Raw genomic sequence first — 22,184 nt, 5'->3', positions numbered from 1 at the left:
AAAAATTAACTGAAGAGTAAACATTTATTCCAAAAACATTCAGGAACAATTTTACAATTTAAAATGAGGATGAGAATAAAATAGACATTGACAGCGATTTCAGTTCAACAAGATTTCAATATGATTTTGAAATTTCAGATTAATTTAGTTAACGTCGAAAGTGACAGCGATGAAGTTTTACGACATTTAAAAGATAATTTTAAGAAGGCTGAATCTAACAAGCAAAAACAATTAAAAATTTTGACCATTTTGCCCAACACTTGGTCCATTCGAAAAATTAAATCGGAGTTTGATTGGTCAGATCATATGGCTCCTTCAGCTAAAAGATTAATTGAATCGAATGGTTTTTTTGTATGCCCCTAATCAAAAGTCAGGAAAAACTTTATCAGAAGAAGTCGTTGGGAGTGTTCAAAATTTCTATAAAGATGATAAAAATAACCGTGTAACGCCAGGTAAAAATGATTGTGTGACAACTAAAATTGATAAAAAAAAGTATAACTTCAAAAGCGACTAGTTTTATGCAATTTGAGAGAATTGTTTGATACATATAAAGAAGAAAATCCTTATATATAAAAGTTGGAATTTCAAAATTTGCGGAATTAAGGCCGAAAGAGTGCGTGTTAGTAGGAACGAGTGGTACCCACAATGTATGCGTTTGTGTCTATCATCAGAACGCAAAACTTATGTTCCTAAATGGTAAAATAGCAGAATTAAATAAATCTAATTCTTTACCATTTCCCTCTACTAAACATTGGTTGGCTTACGTGATCTGCAATCCTCCTCAAATTAAATGCTATTTTAATGAATGTAAAAATTGTCCTGGTGATGAAAATCTTAAGTCACTATTGGAGGAAGCATATTTAAAAGAATGTATTGAAGAAATTTCATTCAAACAATGGTTATCAACAGATCGATGTGATTTACAAACAATTCAAATGGACTTTGCAGAAAACCATTCGGTTGATTATTAAGATTCATCCATCACAGGGACATCATTGGTGTAAGACTCAAGTCACTATACACCCTTTCGTAGTGAACTATCGTACACCTGAAGGAGACTTGCGACACATTAGCTTTGCCATAATTTCAGACATATTGGAGAATAATACAATTGCTGTTCACCTGTATAAAAAAATTAATAGCCTTTTTGAACGAAAAAGGAATTATGATGAGCGAGATAATATATTTTACAGATGGTTCAGCAGCACAGTACAAAAATCGTAAAAATTTTGTTAACCTTACTCATCATGTAGATGATTTCGGTTGTCTAGCAAAATGTCATTTCCATGCAACTTCCCACGGAAAAGAGCCCTGCGATGGGATAGGAGGAATTATCAAAAGAACAGCTGCGAGAACAAACCTTCAACGCCCTTACAATAACCAAATTACAAATGCTCAAGAACTTTTTAAATGGGCTAAAGTTCATTTAAATGAAATTTATGTAGCATTCTGCAATAAAATATTAAAAAGAAGAAGAAATTTTAAGTAAACGATTTAAGAATTCAATTACGATTCCTGGAACACACCAAGTACATGCTGTAAAGACAAAACAATTTTCGAATTTGGAATAATATAAGGTTGCGACTGTTTCAAAAATTTCAGAAAAGGAAGTAATTCATTGGCCTCAAAAATTTGGTCGCAATCAATGCGGAAGAAAAAGACGGTAGAATAATTCTATACACCATGCATCACTTTAAATTTAATTTTTTTTTCGAAAACCCATGGCGGTCCCACAATGAAACTTACAGGGCATGTAAAAGACAAATGTTGACATCATTTGATATAAAGAAAAAGAAAATTGAAAACCCCATATTTTCAAAATGGCGATTTATATTTTTCAAAGTTAGTAAAAATAGTGCAAAAATTTTTTTTCTTAATTATGATATTTTTAGTTTAAAATATGTTATTTCGTGAACGATTTCTGATATTGAAAATTTAAATCGGATTATTAGAACAGAAGTTAGGAATTTTTTAAAAAAACAGTACTAAAAAATTCAAAGTCTTGTACCTCCGCCATTTTTTTTTTTAAATATTTTGGGGTCTTTTTTCTCATCGCTTAAGGAGTGTATACACGAAGTATTAACCGAATCCCAATAGGTCATGAAAATATCTGTGATGAGTTGACGTGGAATTCACCAATAATATTTCATATTCACAAATCTGAAATATAAAACATATCCTCTAAAAGCAACTGCAGCTCCATCTCTCGGAATTTTTAACAACAGACATATACCTTCAACAAACTATAGCAAAGTGGTTCAAATGACTGGTGGCTCATTTGTCCGGTGGCGCATTTGGAAAGTTATATTTTTTAAACGTATTTTCTTAAGTTTATGAGTTAACACTACAATCTTTTGGTATTAAATTTTTTGCTTACATTTGAAATCAATATTGACTTTTTAAATCTTAATGCACATTAATAAATGATTTTTTTAAAAATTAGTTTCAATTTTTCAAAGGAATTTTTATTTCATACATTTTTCATTTGATGTCTTGATGGCCAATGTGAAGGACTTAAAGGAAAATTATAAACTTTTTTTAATTAATCGCGATCTTCAAAGCTATAGCAAATCCAAAAGCCTGCAACTCTATCCGCAAATAACTTTGAATAGCGAAATTCAACGATATTTAACGTTGAGAATACCGCTAACACTAAAAAGTATTTTCGCTCAATTCAGACTATTAAATAAACACGTTCCCAGAATGGTTTATAAAGATAAAAAGTATGTCTTCTCTACGGTTCACGAAACTTGTCGGTTTTGCAAACTTTGAAGCCATGATTCATTTCATCTTATAGCAATATGTCCAGCATATAATCAGCTTCGTCAAACGTACCTTACGCTTCTGGAAAATGTGAACCCTAGAGAGCAATGGTTGGATATACTGTCATCCTCCGAACCTTTGATTGTCAAAAACTTTATTTATACTCTGTGCGAGTTATTAGAACACTGAGAATACGTGCTAGCCTTTTAACTGATTTTCTTGTATATATATTTTATTCACCGTGCACTTATTGTACAATTTTGTATCTCCTTTTGTATGGACCTTTGAGTGCCCAAACAAGTGTAATATATGTTTATTTCAATAAACTTACTACTACTACTAGTACTAATAATAATTTAGATGACTAGAAATTCGATAAAATATAAATATATTCGTTAATAAAATTTAATTCACTAATGTAATTTTACTTTATAAAATCTGTTTAAATTAAAAATCGATCTTTTTAATATCGAAACTTTAAAAAAATATTTAATTTGATTAATTTTATTTCGAGATTTCTTTCAAAAAATTAATGTATAAAATAATATATTAAAAATGATATTATTATTTTATTTATAATTGCATTTAATTACTTTGTTTTATTGTAAATAAATTGTATAATTGAATGATCTTACCTTGTGAAGTTCAATTAAAATTGTATATAATTATAAATTGTATTAAAATTGTATAGATCAACTCGTAGTCCTCCTACTCTATGCCAGTGTTGCCACAATTTTAAAGAATAAAAGTAAAAAGGCTGCGCGCACGTCTTGCTCCTGTGAGGTTTTGTTCTCATTTTTTTAAAGCTTGCCGTAATTAACATAATAGGAAAATATCTGAGGAATCGGATAATGGGATAATATTTTATCTATAAGGGTGGGTTTGATCTATTCGGAGAAGGCGCTTATACAATTTTAATTGAACTTCACAAGGTAAGATCGTTCAATTATACAATTGTATTTCGCGCCTCCTCCTTTTAGATCAACTCGTAGATGTTGAAAGCTATAATTACGGCAAAAATAAATGGGTAAAACAAATTTTAATTAAATTTATTTATTACAAAATTACGAAATGAACGGAATATATATTGTTAAATAACGAAAAGAATGAAACACAAGACTTATGTGAAATGATTAATGTTTATTATAAATGTAAAATAGTAAAGTATACAATGGGTGTAGATATCTGCCAAGTAACACGCACGGATGCTCGCAACGCACTGCTCACACTGAAATATATACTGTATGGAACAGGGAGTCCATCTCTAACCGCGGCTTAAAGGACAGACAATCCGCAGGTATCGTTTTCTCTCTCTATACAATGTGATGACGCGTTCTGCACATGCGCACTAACAAAACTGAGAAAGAGGACGATACCTGCGGATTGTCTCTCTCACAGCCGTTTTCCTCTCACAGCCTGGACTAGGACTGCCTGTTCCATATAGTATATAATTCAGTGACTGCTCACGCTTATCCGTTCTCTATGTGTGTGTGTGTGTCAAGTGTATAGGGTCCCTAATTAAGAGAAACGAAATGTCCCTAACAATCGGCCATCCTAATTGTAAATTTCGTCCTCGAAATTTTAATTAATGTCTTTTTAGTTCACATAATAGCTTTAAATTTTAAAAATGACTTTAAATGAGATAAACGTAAACATTTAATATTAATTTTAATCATCGAACCCTAAACGCTTTGGTGGATTTCTCACTCTTTTCGGTCTTGATGATGACTCCTCGTTTTCGGATTTATTCTCTGTGTCGCTGACGTCTTCGGCTACCGCGTGCTCTAAATCTGAGTCTGAACTGAAATTTATCGAATCTTCTGAATAACTGGGTTTCCAAATTTTCAGCTGGCTGACGTGAGCTGTTGACGCGTACCTCCTGCCTCGGCCATCCTTTCGAAGTGTTGCGACTCCATAGGTGTCTCCGGGAACTATTTTCGTTATCACGAGTGGTTTGAATTTTGCTTGCATTTTTGATGATTCTCCAGGCACATTCTTTGCTGACTGCATTAAAACAATATCGCCCACGTTGAATTTTACGTTAGTCAGTCGATTTTTGTCGAATCGTGTTTTATATTGATTTTGCCCTTTTTTGATTTCTGCGCGGATTTCGTCTTGAATGATTTCCGGAGGTGTATATCGATTTTCCTCGTCCTCAGTGAGTTTTCTTAATTCTCCTTCGTCGTGACGATTTATGAATCCATATATTGCTTCGAACGGGCTTTTTCCTGTAGTTTTGTTTTGTGATTCGTTTAAATCTCGTTGAACTTGCTTTAATCTCAAATCCCAATCTCGACCATTAGTGTGACGAATGCTGGCAAGGATTGCTGGAATCAGGGTGCTGTTTGTACGTTCAACCATACCATTTGCTCTTGGGTGGCGACTTGAGTTTAAAATGTGTCGGATTCCATGCTTTTGGCAAAATGCGTTGAAATCTTCTGAGGTGAGACTCGTCCCTCTATCTGAAATGATTCTTACAGGCGCTCCAAAATCTAGAATCACATCTTCGAGAATTTTTATCGTAGTTTCTGTATTCACGTTTTTGACTGGTTTTATTATTACAAATCTTGTTAGGTTGTCAGTTATAACCAGAATGTACTGATTTTGTCGAGCTGTTGTTGGAAGTGGTCCTTCGTGATCAATGTGGATGGTTGCAAATGGGCGTTCTCCAGGTGAAATTGGGTGTAGTTCGCCCGCTTGTCTTCCTGTTTTGGATTTTGTCATCAAACACTGCAGACATGAATAGATGTGTTGCTTCACGTAGCGTCTCATACGAGGAAAAAAGCAGAATTCTTTCATTTTTGCTAGAGTTCGGTCTACTTCTCCGTGGCTTCTTAAATCGTGGAATCGAATCGTGAGACTTTTGCGTAGCTGATCAGGTACAACGTAGAGGCGTTTTCCGTTTTCGCGTTTGTATAATATTTTATTCACGAGTTCGTAACCCGCTATTTCCGCTTGTTCTCGTTGTGTCCGCTCCTTTTTCGGTTTTTCCAGGATTGATTTTTTTCTTTGAAGTTTTTCGTCCACGTACTGATATAAGAGAATTTCTTCGTCCATACTGATGATTGTGAAAACACTTGCTTGGTTCTCGACATCTTCCATATTTTCAGGCGGTGAAACTGGGTCTCTGCTGAGTGCGTCGACGTGAGCCATTTTGCTATCAGCTCGATGAACTAAATCGAATTTAAATTCACTCAATTGATTTTGCCAACGAATAGCTTGTTGATTTTTAGATTTTTCGGAGTTGAGATAAACTGTTGCTTGACAATCGGTTACCACTTTAAATCGAATATTAATCAAGAAAATACGGAGTCTGTTTATCGCCCAGACTATCGTGAGAAGTTCCAATTTCGATGAATGGTAAGATTTTTCGCAATCATTGGTACGTCGGCTAATTGCATAGACCAAATGAAGATTGTTGTCGGGTCCTTTCTGAAGTAGCATTGCTCCTAATCCTCTGGAGCTGGCGTCTGTGTGTAATTCTGTATCGGCGTTCGCGTTGAACAATTACAAGACCGGTTTAGTACACATTTTATCAATTAGTTTTCGAAAAACATCTTCTTGTTCGCTCGTCCAGTTAAATTTTTCGTTTTTTCGCAATAATCGGAATAACGGTTCAGCGATCTCGGAAAATTTCAAGATAAATTTTCTGAAAAATCCTAACATTCCTAAAAAACGACGTACACCGTGGATATCGATTGGTCGTGGAAAATTTTTAATACTTTCTATTTTCGAATCAGTTGGTTTTATTCCGTCTTTTGACAAATTAAATCCCAAATATTCTACTTCGCGTTTGAGAAATTTACATTTTGACAATTTTAGCGTCAATCCGGCTTTTTTCAATGCATTAAAAACTAGCTGAAGTTTTTCTTTCATGTCGTCCCATGACTTTGCTGGAATTAAGAAATCATCAAGATAAAATTTTACAATTTTTCTTAACCGACCGAGAAATTTTTGAATGACTTTACAAAAATAAAACGGTGAATTTTTGAGGCCGAAATATATTCGAGTACACTCGTCTCCAATTTCCGCTAAATGTTCTTCGATATTCGGTAACGGGAAATTAATATCTTCGGTTTGATTGTTAACTCCTCTATAATCGCAAACTACTCTTTTTTTCCGGTTAAAAATACTCCACTCGCGTATCGAGATTCTGTATCAATTACAATACCGGCGGCTCTATATTTTGCGAAAATATTTTTCAATTCTTCGCGATTTTTGTCACTTGTGAAATGAGGTTTGTAACTTACCGGTTTACTATCTTCTTTTGTGAAAATATTCATTTCGAGAACATTTGTACAACCTAATTCGAATAAATTTTTTGAAAAACAATCGTGATTTATGTTCAGAAATAATATTAAGTCCTCCACTATTTCTTCAGGAATATCGTCTCCAACGTCGACTTCCTCTCTCGTGATCGGACTCTTTGGAGGTGCTTCGGATTCCATCGATGGTGGTTCTCTCAGCTCTTCGTAGATGATTGGTGTTTCCTTGTTCAGCATCATCGGTTTGTCACTTAAATTTAGAACAAAGGAGGAATGCTTTCCTGTAGAGTCCATGGCACTGATAAAATTCACTGTGTGGGGGGCTAACTTGATCTCTTCTAAACAGGTTATCATTTTTTGTTTTGGTTCGTCACAATTGATATCACACACAAAATATTCTGGATCTTCGAAGAAAGTGAATGAATTTCCTTTTTTTCGGTACTCCACTTTCGGATTTTCGGTGTAGGTGCGGCCTATAATCACATCCATGGCTTGAGAATTATCCGGAACAACACAAATTGGAATGTTTTTGACGTTTACACCGTCCACTGACACATTTGCGTTCACAATTTCTGTTGATATTACTTTAAAATTTTCTGGTCCGAATGCTTTCAATTCAGTAGTCACTTTTTCCGTCTGAAGATTGGAATTCCGAACAGCTGATTTTTTGATGGTGCAATCCGAACTACCGGTGTCGATAAAAGCTTTAAATTTGTTTTCGTTAATTGTCACTTCTTTTAAAAATTTTAAAATCGAATCACTTCCGGTGTTCAAAATTTGCAATGTTTCTCCTTGTTTTTCTCGCGTTGCTGTGCAATGTCTTCTTGTGTGTCCCTTTTTGTTGCAATTCGTATATTCCTTTTCTCTCTTTGGCTCTGGACAGTCTTTGGCCATGTGTCCATAGTAGTTACAATTGTAACATTTTGGTTCTCATTTTTCAAAGGTGGACGCTTATCTGGATTATTTTTCTTTGTCGTGAACCGCTGTGAATTTGTTTTATCTGGACTTTCTAGAATTTTCTCTGTTGTATTTTCCTTCGGTTTATTTTTTTCCCAAGTCTTTTGAATTCGGATTCCTCGTTGCGTTAACAATCTCTCTTGACGTTGTAAATCATGTAGCAGATCGTCCATATCTTGATGGGTCTTTGCTGTGAGTGTCGATGCAAGATCCTTCGACCAAAGTCCTAAAAGAATTTGTTCTTTGGTGTCTTCTGTTGAAAGATTTAATTTTTTGCATAGGGCACTTTTTTCGAGGAAATATGAAATAAGAGATTCTCCCTTGCGTTGAGATCTTTCCATTAATCTGCTCCATTTTTCGTTCATGGATTCGGATCCGATGAAAGTGTTCCTGAAAGCTGCTTCGAAAGTTTCCCAGGTTCTCAATTCTTGGAATCTTGATTTATACCAATATAAGGCTCCTCCTTTCATGTGACTGCGTGCAGATTCTAATGCTACTCCTTCTGGCCATCTATGCAGAAGTGTCATTCTTTTTAGGTTGTCGATCCATTCAATCGCTGCTCCGGTGCCTGCTTCGCCGTTAAAATCTGTTATCGCTTTGCTTAAATCCGGCATGATGTGAAAAAAATCTGACGTCCCGGTAACTGGAGTGGTTGGTGGATTAGATGGAACTGTTAATTTTCCCAAAAGGTTGATCAAGATGTCATCTCGTCTTCTATTATCTTCAATTAAAAAGGCCATAGCTTGCTCTAAACTTTTATTCGACTTTTGATCAACATTGTGAATTCCTTGATTGACAGGTTCGTTCTTGACTTCCCCTATATAAGGAGTTCTTGATCTCTGTTGATTTCCAGGATTTCCTGCTGCATTTGCTTGATATAAACCTCTCATGTGATCCATTAAATTACCGTTTCTTGGTACGTTGTTCTCTGGAGTTATTAATGCAGAGGCACTGAAAAGTTCCGCTTGATTTTTCATTAAAAGATCTACTGGCGTAGTAAATCTATTATGAATTTGATTCCGCGAATCGTTGAACGAAGGATTTTCGATCAGTAAATTATTACACGAGGAAAAGTCTGAGTAACTAACTGTGCCTCTCGCCGAGTTAGAATCGTCGATTTGATTTGAATTCTCTTGGTATGAACTTCGTAATGGATTATTATTTGCTGGAAGATTTCGGATAAATTGCTCAAATTCGTCTTGAGGTGAATCCGCCATTTTTGTTGACAATGGTAATTCGGTTTACTGTAGAAATTAAAAAATGAACTATTAACACTCTCTTGCGGTCGTTTGCGAAATTATTTAGCAAATCACACATGCGCACTAAATTTATGGAATTTTCCCACGGAATGTTCTCGAATTTCTTTTTCTCGATGATTAAAAAGAAAAAAAATCGATTTTAATCTTACTTCAATTTTTAGATTTTTCGCGGTCCGGAGTTGATTACGAATTTTTCTCACGGGACCTCCCGTTTGATCTTTTTTCCTAATCGATAGGAACACTGTTCATTAATCGCACATAGAAAAAAACTTTTCGCTCTTTTAAAAGTTTCGCACTTGGAATATTTCTTTGCATAACGCACAATTAAAATCATTAAAATTTCCGATTTCGCTCAGCACACATTTTTCGGATTTTCTCGATAAAAGACGCACTTGATTTCACTCGATAGTTTTTCGGCGTCTCTGACCATGCCGTCGACTAACCTCACATTTTCTTACACGGACTTTTTGCGAGCGTTACCGACAGATATATCCCACTTCTGATATGTTAAATAACGAAAAGAATGAAACACAAGACTTATGTGAAATGATTAATGTTTATTATAAATGTAAAATAGTAAAGTATACAATGGGTGTAGATATCTGCCAAGTAACACGCACGGATGCTCGCAACGCACTGCTCACGCATATCCGTTATCTATGTGTGTGTGTGTGTCAAGTGTATAGGGTCCCTAATTAAGAGAAACGAAATGTCCCTAACAATATATATATTTTTTGTTATTATAATCAGAGAAAAGATAATTGAAGGAAAAAATTTCATATTTAGATTGAAGAATTTCGATTACGTTATCAGTAGTTTTGATATTGTCATTATCCGGTCTAGATTTATAAAAATCGAGTACATTTTTCGGTTCCCACGTTGAGTTGTATCGAGGTCTAGATGGTCGAATGCTTGATACACCTTTAAAGAATCATTTAATTACTACGTTATTATCAATATCTGAATCAACAATCATTGAGGTGGCAGGAAAAGGTCCTTATTAAATTCGCTTGTTAAGAATGAAAGTAGATCCGTAACATTCGGATTGAACAAATTAATTAATTTTGAATTGCAGTATGTCCACCATTTTTTGATTGCTGTATCATACATTTTAAGCGTAGACTGACTCAGGGATTGAATCATAATTTCCAATGATTCTTCTGGTGTTCCGCGTCTAGACATCGCTTTCCCGATAATTTTCCGGATACCAGAGTAAGATTTTTTAGAGTGGATGACGGCTCCTGTCAGATGAAATTAATAAGTTTTTATTGAGATTAAAAATAATAGGCTGATCGATTAACATAGACTGAAACAGATAGTACCATGGCTGTGAAGGCCATTTTGGAACTATTACGATACCCTCTGCTTTATTGATTTTAATTTTACGTAAAGTTTTTAAAATTACGCTTAAAGGAGGAAAAGCGTAAAAATAGAATTGGATCCAATCTAATGTGAAGGCGTCAATTGCCTCGGATACAGGATCTTTAAACCAAGAAATGTAACGATCACATTTTTTGTTTGTGCGACTTGCAAATAAGTCGATGTCCAGTTCACTAAAATTGTCGATTATTAAAGAGAAGGAAGATTTACTTATTTCGAACTCCGTTTCTGGTTCCAATTTTCTGGATTCTGCATATGTTTCAAAATTGTCTTTGGAGCTGATATAAGAGGCGAATATCCAAATGTTGCGCTCTTCACACCTGCGCCAAATTTCTCTGGTAATTTTATTTAAATTTTCAAATTGGATAACCCCCATTTTATTAATGTATGAAATGGCTGTCGTGTTATCAATTCTATGAAGGATGTTACAATCGCGATATTCTTTAGCGAAACATTTAAGTCCAAAAAGGGCTGCTTTTAGCTCCAAAAAATTAATACAGTGTTGACGCTCATCGGCTGACCAAAAACCGTTTGCTTACATCATTGCATGGTCACCAGGTTTCCCTTTTTGGTGTTTTGGCGTGTGATCACCTAGATCGGTGAAACCTTCAAATTTTAAATTTAATTTATTAAAACTTAAAGCCTTTGTTAGCTTCATCTCATCAACTAGAAGGCATCCTGCAAAATAAACAATTAATAATTGCATGTAACAAAAGCTAATAATTATAAATATACTCTTACCGTGCACATCTTGCGATGACATATTTTTTGTTTTTATTTTGATACCTTCAAATACGCTTTTTTGAAACCCGTATAGACTTTTCATAAATTTCATATACTTATTTAAAGTCTGTTGACAGGGAAGAGCTAAAATATTTTTTTTCGAAGATGTTCATAAGCTTTACTGCTTTTTATTCTTAAAAGAAGACATTCATACACCCACTCCGACTGATACCGCCTACCCTTGGAGCTTTTGACTTTAGAAGCAAATATTATTGCTTTCACAGCTTGTTGCTGATTTTCGGGTAACTTAGCGATTAAGTCGTTAACAGTTTCTTCCTTAATTTTAGTGCAATTATATTTAAAATCTTCTATTTTATTTTTAAGGCTTTTAATCTGTATGAATGGAATAAATTTATGTGTTTAATAATACAATTATATATCAATGTTATTTTTAAATATGATTTATTATTTTGAATGTAATAGAATAACTCACATTGTCTTTATTAATGTTACTACTATTCTTACTTTTCTTACTATATCATAAGCCTCGTATTATACGACTTTTTTCGACTTATTTTTTACAAAAGTTTACAAAAAATAGTTTTTTTCGGTATAAAATGCATTTTGCAATCAAATATATTTTTAAGTTTAATTTTTGTCTATAATTTCTAATAAATTCTTCAATTATTTGAAATTAAATTATTTTCAAAACTTTAAGTACAATATCTTTTAAAATTCAATTATTTTCAATATGAGGCAAAATTCCTGAAATGTCCGAACAAAAAATTAAATTTCTCGAATTTAATCCATACTTTTCTAAAATGTTGTTATTGTTGGTGAAAGTCTAAAAATCAATTATTATTGAATTTAATAAAATAGTTTTTGAATTACAACGTTTTTAAGGTGGAAGGGCCCACGCAGTAAGTCAAAAGCAAACTTTTTTTTTCTAAAAGTTGAAAAAAAAAGTAAATTCTATTATGTAAAATAAAAAATCATATTTTCAAATAATTTTTTTATGTTAGAACGTACAAATTTGTAAAAAATAAAAATTAAAAAAAAAATAGTAATATTTTGAACAATGTAGTGTTTCGCCGTGCGAGACATGGCAACACTGCAGTCACTGCAGAACAGCTGATGCACACAGCACACAGCTAATTTCTACGTAATTTATTTTAAATCAAAATAAAATATAATGAATTGTTTCAAGAATAAATAATTATGAGTTACAAGAATTTATTCATTAACTTTCTTGAAAAAAAGATAAGTAAAGCAATATGTTCTAAATACTTGGATATATTTAAATCTTCCCGCCATTCAATTTCTCCCTCACAAAAGTTGCGCTGTTGCTACGTTCTCTGTGTCTCTCGTGTCATAGAAAAAATTACATCCAACTTTAATTTTTGGATTAAAAATACTCGGTAACTAAACAGTAAATTGTACAATACTTGAAGCATTATGATCCTTGAATTTCAAATTAATTTTGCTTTAATTTTGAGATGAATCCTTATTGAGCATAAAAAGTTATGAAGTAATATATATCGAGTTGTCAGTTTTTCGTTCGCAGCGGCCATAAGCACAATGCTAAGTAATAAGAAAAATAGTGAATTTCGGACGACAATATCTTGAAAACCGTACGATAAAAATTGCTCATATTTAACAATAATGTGCATTAATATGTTATTCAATTTTGCTGAAAGTTTTACACGATTCCGTACACTTTGTGATTTTGACCCTTCCACCTTAATTTTTGACTTTTGAAAAAAAAATTTTTTTTCAATGTACAATATTTATAAGTAGAATGTATAAAAGTTAACATACATATAATGATTTTTAAAGCTTTTTTGACGGGCTACACGCTGTTAATAAAATTTTTTTTTAAATAACATTTGACCTTGAAATTCAAGGTCAAAATGTTAATTTACGTTTATCTCAAAATCGGATTTTTTAAAATTATTTTTAACTCTCTCAATGGAAAGCTTGACTAATTTCCTACAAAACATGTAATTTTCAGAGTGGGATCTTTTAAAGTTTTTGAGATATTAATTAATTAATTAATTAATGTTTATAACAAATCAAATATTTCACAAACGAATAAAGTTACCGTAATTCTGAAGTTAGCAATTAAAACTTAACGTAATTCCGCATCCAACGAGCCCTATATGAAGTATTTTGGATAAGTAGATTGTTAATAAACAATTAGTTAACATTGCAATTGTTCATTAACAATCTACTTATCTTATTTCTTTTTTCAACGATTATTCGCCTGGATTTCTTACATGGTGTGCACATTGTGATTTGCGGTCCTTTTTTGATAATATCTTTTTTCATGACAAATTCTTCACAATTAGATGATCTAAAAAACAAATTTAATTATTTAAAAATAATTTATAATATATAATAAATAAAACAAACTTTTAAAAATCATCTTGTGCACACGGTAAAAATTTAGTTGCTTCGTTCAGGAAAACAACTATCTCCCTTACATTTCTGACGTAGTTAATATCTTGCATATTAATTTTACGGCTTTTAACAAAAAACTATAAAACAAATTCTTTAATATATTACAAAATATTTGGAATTTTTTAAAATTAAAAATTAACGTACTTTGAAAGACATATCGGCATACAATACAACTTTGTGTGAGGAGTACAAATAATCAGTCGACCAACAATTCCAAACAACAGTTTCATCATTATTGTTAACTCCCCAGTAACCAGAAGGTCGCGGCATTATATCACAAATTTGTAATATAATTTTGAAGTCATTTATATCAAATAAATGATCGTCAAAATTTACCCGCGCAGGAGGACACAACATTTCTTGATGTTTGGATTGTTGGTAAAAATTTTCGTACTTCTCAAGAAGAAGCGGAATAGCCTGTTCTTTCAAGGAAACTCTACAACTTTGCAAATATAAATTTGGCGAATCGATGGGGCTACAATGGTCAGCGTACTCCTGAACTATATCATCCTGATATAAGTGCAGGTCGCATTAAACATGCTTTCTTTCTAAGCCTTCTCCTCCTGAAATGGCTTTTCTCCACAGGTCCAACATTTTTGCTTAAAATTTTATAATTTTAATAATTTAACATATAATGCAACAAAAAAGTTTATTACTTTCAACTTACCGATGGATGAAAGAAACTTCTCTTTTGTTGAACGCCTTTCTTCATTCGGATAGCCGAAGATTTGTAACCTTTTATGAAGCAGGTTTTTCCCATGCTTCATTTAATTTTTTCTACGTTTAAAATCTAAAGGTTTTCACATTTGTTTTCACACAATTAAAAAAAAATGCAACTGTTAGGAAATATTTAATTAAAGAAAAAAAAATAATCCATGAAATTTATAAAAGATTATTTTATTTTATTATAATCTTATTGTTAGATTTCACATTTTCTTAAAGTTATTAGAAATATTTATTTAATTTTTTTTAGTAATTTAATTTTATTTTTTATTACTATTTCATTTTGTTTATTTTAATAATTTTACAATTTATTGTTTTAAATATTTATTAATGTAATTTAAATTATTTAATTTAATTTCATGTTTAATTAATTTAAAATTATTAAATGCTATTTAAGAAACGCAATGACGTCAATCATACTTCAGAAAAAAAATACAAAAAATAATTAATGAACAAGTCATATGTATATATTGAATCAATTTATTTATTGTATAGCTTACATATTTTTAACATTTCATCTCATATAATAATTGTAAATATAAAAAATTTTAAACTACTATACAGATTTTTAAAAATTAATACTACAATAACCTTACGAAATATTACACAAATTTAAAATATTATCTTACATTTTGGAGTTATTAGCCTATAATTATTTAATTTATTAATAAACTTTATTATTTGATTTATTTTTACTTTAATTTAATTTATTTTATTTAAAATTAATTTAATGTTTAATTAATTATAAATTTTATTTTAGGTTATCATTATTTTAATTTTTAAGTTACTTTATTTATTATACTCATTATTATATCTACAAATATTTATATATATTGTTATTAAATTAATGAAATGATTTTAAATATTTAAAAAACTTACATAAATTGCACTTTAGTAAAAAAACGCTCCAAAAGTAAATAAACAAACCACGTGTTTTTTTCATTAGTACGTGCTCGAAGCAGACAGATTTTTAAATTCATACACCATTCGTTTGCACAATTACCGCAAGTGGCGCTACTATTGCTTAGGGACTCAGAACATTACTCTTGCAAAAAAGAGACACACTTTCCGTTAGAACCATGTATAGGAAATCCACCTCCTTATTACTACTCCGTGAGTAAATGTAATAAACTGACCTTGTGACAATCTTTATTGGGAAAATATTTGAAGCATAATTAAAACCAGAATATTAAATAAAATATTATTTTATATGTAATAAATAATTATTGTCTGCTAATCTTGACATTATTTTTGTAGATAACAAAAATTCGGTGCAGAGGTTGTTGGAAGCGCTAATAACTTGTAATTCAACATCTGCATTGTGTAAGTGTTTCTTCCTTGATATTATTATTCTTATTCATAGTAAGTTTGTGAACCATTATATTTTGAATGACTGATCATGCAAATTATTAATAACTCACATCTGTGGATTAAAGAATCTGAGAATGCAATATTCATTTCAATATAGAACAGTCCCCAGTAAATTATCTACTTGATGGCAACATATCAGATACTTTTATTATTTACACAGTAGTAATATTTTAAAAACTTTATTTTGATAAAATCTTATAATATTTAGATTGTATATTTATTCAATTTTTTAAAGCAGGTAGTAGTGCCAAGATGCTTGAACTTAAGAAGGCTCTTATGGATCCTACGATTAAATTGGGAGGAGGGATTATATTATTGGTCGAGTCTCTTCTTCGAGTATCTGTACTAAAGCGCAATCAGGATAAAGAAATTTCACAACTGAAGCGACCTATTGTAAGATTAAAAGATATTCTTATAAACTTAACAAATTTTAATACTATCAAAATTTTACATTCTGAGATTAAAATGAGAGAAATTTACACATAATCCTTAAAATAAATGGGTTATATTATAAAGACCTTGTAACTATTACAAGAGAAGTGGTATTAATTTTTTAATTAAAATTAATAAAATATAGTAGTTAAAATTGTTCACCGCGCTTGCGGTGCACTTTTAGAATTTGTTCTAATTTTATGACATCGAGTAGATTATTTTTCCCATTTAAGCCAATAAATTGTGTATTGATTTTTTGTGAATCAACTACTAACTACAGAAAATTTATTCGATTTTATGACATAGTCGATAGATAAGCATGAGAGAAAAAAGGACAGAGATATTTTCTAACATTTTCTTTCTCATGCTTCTTTTTTAATTCTTGAATCTATTTTACTTAGACCCCATAGATTTTACTCATTAATAAATGAGAAAAATCTAAGAAAGTATTTATTTTATATTTTTATTTAATATTTCATTTTAACGATTCTTTCTTTCCTAAAGAAATAGTTTAGTTGACAAATTTAATTTATAGTACATTTTTCAATAAACAAATTTTTTTATTTCAACATTAAAGGTTTTTGTTATAAAATCGGTTTTATTTAAGAAACGTTGACTGCTTTTACAACAGAAAATTGTCTTCACAACCTATTTTTTTAGAGTGCTTGGTTGTAATAGGAATTTTTGTTTGTAACAGGGACGAAAAGAAAATCTGTCAGATTACTGACAGATTATGACTGATTATGTTTTCTGATTGAAACAAGTGAATTTGAATTTTGTACTATGAAGAGTAGTCTGACAGACTTTCATTTCGTTTACCGAACGTATCACAGTGCGCTTGAACTGGATTTAAATCAAAATCATTGCAAATCAAAATTTTTTTCTTGATGAGCAATTCCATGAGATGTGATCACAAGAATTTTTGATGATTGGAGCAATTTCATTGAAACCTTGTGAATATGTTCCTTTATTTGTACAGAATGAAAGCCCACAAACAATTTTTCAAAATTTTCAAAATTTTTTGAGATATCTCTAATTAAAAATTTATGTCATTTTTTCAAAAAAAACATGTAACTTTTTTTCTTGTCATCCAAATGAGATCGATTTTTTTTAAATTTCTCACAAAAAGATGCTATTTTAAGAAAAAAATAGTTCATGAAAAAAAAGAAATTTTTTTGCCCGGAAGAAATGCAAATAAAAATTTTAAATTCATTTTTTGAAAAAACTACCTCTTCGATTTCAAACATTTTTTTTCTACTTATTACCTATGATGTTAAGAATAACTTCTCTAATTTTCATAATGGGACAGCAAAAACTTTACGAGAAAAAAATTAAAACGTCCCGTGCGGCGCGACGGGACGCGTGCATCTTAGTTTTCACGTCCATTATATAGTATGAAAACTTGCAAATATCTCGAAAAGTACGAATTTTCGTAAAATATGTTCTAGACAAAAGTTGTTCCACACAAAAAGATCTACATCTTTGAAACCAAAAAATTGGGCCCGGGGCCCAATGTTGGGCCATACAATGAAAAAAATGTTTTTCTTAAATGTGACCACTAATTTTCAGTATCAAATTCGTAATCCCTATGAAATTTTGCGTTCAGACATGTTGTATAAGCACAGTAAACTTGGTTGTATCTTTTTCTACTGCAACGTTTTGATGCACATAAGTTATATCAAAAAGAGATCGTTTTGTGTATCATTTTCAGAAATGATCCACGAAACGGTCTCATTTTTTGATGCAAAAAATTTAATCAATTTATGTCAATCATGGCCGAATTGAATCGACTCAAAATTAAACGAATTTTTTTCAAATATTTTGGTAATAGTACAATTGCGGAGACCATTTCACTACTTAATTTGAAAATGAAAATAACAGAAAATCAAAGACAATGTGCAGTTCGATAATTAAAAAGTGACAGCTTATAAACATAACCTAAAATGCATGAGAAAAAATTTGTCGATAAAATCAATATAGCCGAGCTTTTTAGAAGGTAGATGGCATCACTTATCTATTTTCTTTCTTTAAATTTTTTCTGAATCGTTTTTATAAAAAGCAAAACTGCCATCTACCTTCTAAAAAGCTCGGCTATATTGATTTTATCGACAAATTTTTTCTCATGCATTTTAGGTTATGTTTATAAGCTGTCACTTTTTAATTATCGAATTGCACATTGTCTTTGATTTTCTGTTATTTTCATTTTCAAATTAAATAGTGAAATGGTCTCCGCAATTGTACTATTACCAAAATATCTGAAAAAAATTCCTTTAATTTTGAGTCGATTCAATTCGGCCATGATTGATATAAATTGATTAAATTTTTTGCATCAAAAAATGAGACCGTTTCGTGTATCATTTCTAAAAATGATACACAAAACGATCTCTTTTTGATATAACTTATGTGCATCAAAACGTTGCAAAGATTTGATGCAATTTTTGGTCTCAATTTGATACTTTTAGGAAAACTGTGAGTGCCCAAAATATAAGTCCCAATGTCTGGGATTGGGCCCAACATTTTTTGACAAACAAATAGATTTAAAAAAATCTCATCTTTGGGGGCCCATTGTAAGACCCACAGTAAAAAAATTAGTTTCCATCCATTTCGTAATCGTTATGAAATTCTGTGCTTAGACTTGTGGTACAAATTCTAAAAATATTGGACCCAATCCCAGACATTTGGCCCAATATTTTTGGCATTTGTACTACAAGTCTTAACCCAGAATTTCATAACGATTACGAAATGGATACTGAAAATTAGTGGGTTTTATTTAAGAAAACTAATTTCTTTACTGTGGGCCTCACAATGGGCCGTGGAATCTTACATTGGGCTCTGTGCCCAATTTGAAAATTATCTTCGAATTTCTAATCTTGTGACCCCAAAAACCCCCCAAGATAGGATTTTTTAAAATTTATTTGTTTGTCAAAAAATGTTGGGCCCAATTCCAGACATTGGAACTAATATTTTGGGCACTTATACAACATGTCTGAACGCAGAATTTCATAGGGATTACGAATTTGATACTGAAAATTAGTGGTCACATTTAAGAAAAACATTTTTTTCATTGTATGGCCCAACATTGGGCCCCGGGCCCAATTTTTTGGTTTCAAAGATGTAGATCTTTTTGTGTGGAACAACTTTTGTCTAGAACATATTTTACGAAAATTCGTACTTTTCGAGATATTTGCAAATTTTCATACTATATAATGGACGTGAAAACTAAGATGCGCGCGTCCCGTCGCGCCGCACGGGACGTTTTAATTTTTTTCTCGCAAAGTTCTTCCTGTCCCATTATGAAAATTAGAGAAGTTATTCTTAACATCATAGGCAATAAGTAGAAAAAAAATGTTTGAAATCGAAGAGGTAGTTTTTTCAAAAAATGTATTTAAAATTTTTATTTGCATTTCTTCCGGGCAAAAAAATTTCTTTTTTTTCATGAACTATTTTTTTCTTAAAATAGCATCTTTTTGTGAGAAATTTGAAAAAAATTGATCTCATTTGGATAACAAGGAAAAAAGTTACATGTTTTTTTTGAAAAAATGACATAAATTTTTAATTAGAGATATCTCAAAAAATTTTGAAAATTTTGAAAAATTGATTGTGGGCTTTCATTCTGTACAAATAAAGGAACATATTCACAAGGTTTCAATAAAATTGCTCCAATCATCAAAAATTCTTGTGATCAAATCCCATGGAATTGCTCTGATTTTGAATCAGTAGTGTTCCTTGATTAAACAAATCCAAGAATTAAAATAATCCGCGGAGGACTGTTCGAAAAAAGTGACATATTAATATGTTAAATTTTATTGCTTTTACTGTGCAAAAATCTTAGCTGGAGACAACACTGCTTATACCTTAGTTAGTGATATGTAAAAAAATGCAAATTAATTTAAGATGACTAAACTTAGAAAATCCGTAAAGTGAGAAATACAGAAACTTAAGGAAATTACTATATTTATTTTCGGAAATGATTATGAATATTTCCTCTAATATATATATGTTTAAAACATGTATGCTATTATAACTTTATACATCACGCAAAAGCCTTTTAAAATAAAACTTCCCAGGTAGTTTTCAAATCAAAGTGCTGATGAAAAGCATCTAGATTATCGGGTCAAAATTTTTCAAAAAAAATCTATGTTGGTCGTGGGTCCTTCAATTTTTATGAAACTTGGTGTATATGAGGCACTCTATCTCAAACCGTTCTACCTTCAAAACTTTAATTGTAATAAATTAAAAAAAATGTTAAGACCAATCGAAAGGTCAGTAAATTCTCTTTCGAAATAGTGTGTAACATTACATAAATCTTTTATTTTTATATAAAAAAATTAATTTAAAAAACGCTCTACTAGCGATTGTCTTTTGAAGGTGGAACGGTTTGAGATAGAATGCCTCATATGTAGTATTATACAAAAAAGAAAGTAGGAAAACAAATTTTTCTAAAATTTTCAAAATTTCAGATTTTACCGGGAACTAAAGTTTTAAGTACTTAAAAAATAGCTGTGAAGTATTTTAATAGCTTTTGTTCATATTGTAGGGAATAATAGTTAAAGTACCAACGATTAAAAGCATTATAGGAAAAAAAATTTCACAATATGCTTAAAAAAGTCAATAAAACTTTGATATTACTTTGTCGACCAAAAGCGGCGTACGCTTTGCGAAATTAGGCGTCGTATGTCTTGCAGTCTCAGTTCACTTTATTTGGTTTAATCGTTACATCATTTCAGTTAATTGTAGTAATTATTAACAACAAAACAAGTTTTGAAATTAATAATTGAGGCATTCTTTTTCAAACCGTTCCACCTTCAAAAGACGATCGCTAGCAGAGCGTTTTTTAAGTGATTTTTATGATATCAAAAAGAAATGATTCATTTAATGTTATACACTATTTCGAAAGAGAATTTAATGATCTTTCGATTGGTCTTAACATTTTTTTAAATTTCTCACAATTTCATAAAGAAATCTTAATTTGAATTATAAAACTCTTGATATCTCAAAACACCCCCTCTTAAATTTGATTGTAACATAAATGAAAAGAAAACGCGTATATTAGTTTTTATAGTTTCTAATTCCATGTAGTTTATGATGGACATTTATGAGGATTTTATGATAACAGTGATTCAAAATATGTGTTTTTGAAAAATTTGATACGGAATTGAATCCTAACCCACCCAACCTACGTCACACACGAATTTCATTGTTTTGAAAGAAATCACAACCTATACAATAATCACGAAGTAGTATAATAAACGATCTCAAAAAAATGTGTAGTCAGTTTCCCAATTCTCTTTCGGATTTGTAAAGGTAGCGATACTAGCGCAGACTTCTGGGAAAAGCGCTGCAACTGAAATTGCAAATGCCGGATTGTTTATATAATAAAAAATATTAATTTTGTTAAATTCTACACAGTTAAATTAAACACCGTTAAATTCTGCACAAATTTATTTTAAAAAATGAAAATTATTACTGTAGAATTCTACACAGTTAAATTCTACAAAATAAATTTATAAATTTTGTTAAATTCTGCACTATTAAACTCTACACACGTTTATATAATAAAAAAAATTAATTTTGTTAAATTCTACACAGTTAAATTGAACATCGTTAAATTCTACACTAATTAGTTGTTGGATAATTAAAAATTTAACGATGTTCAATTTAACTGTGTAGAATTTAACAAAATTAATTTTTTTTATTATATAAACGTGTGTAGAGTTTAATAGTGCAGAATTTAACAAAATTTATAAATTTATTTTGTAGAATTTAACTGTGTAGAATTTTACAGTAATAATTTTCATTTTTTAATATAAATTTGTGCAGAATTTAACGGTGTTCAATTTAACTGTGTAGA

The 22,184-nt window shown here is 30.9% G+C and overlaps 1 protein-coding gene across 6 annotated transcripts in view; it reads left to right on the top strand.

Moving 5' to 3' along the window:
• The window catches only part of LOC127286681 (lysosomal-trafficking regulator), a 179,628-nt gene that overhangs the window by 112,106 nt on the left and 45,338 nt on the right, over positions 1–22,184 (top strand). For 5 of the 6 annotated variants that reach the window (XM_051313218.1, XM_051313209.1, XM_051313200.1 and 2 more), the window contains 2 exons: positions 15,788–15,853; positions 16,137–16,294. In XM_051313218.1, the coding sequence (XP_051169175.1) occupies positions 15,788–15,853; positions 16,137–16,294 (224 nt within the window). The remainder of the gene's footprint in view (positions 1–15,787; positions 15,854–16,136; positions 16,295–22,184) is intronic. The other variant, XM_051313226.1, reaches the window with a different exon arrangement.

The sequence above is a fragment of the Leptopilina boulardi genome, unplaced genomic scaffold, assembly GCF_019393585.1.
Source record: "Leptopilina boulardi isolate dan_hultmark-lab unplaced genomic scaffold, ZJU_Lbou_2.1 LbouV2_122, whole genome shotgun sequence".
Lineage (NCBI taxonomy): Eukaryota > Metazoa > Arthropoda > Insecta > Hymenoptera > Figitidae > Leptopilina > Leptopilina boulardi.
This window is presented reverse-complemented; position numbering and strand designations above follow the sequence as displayed.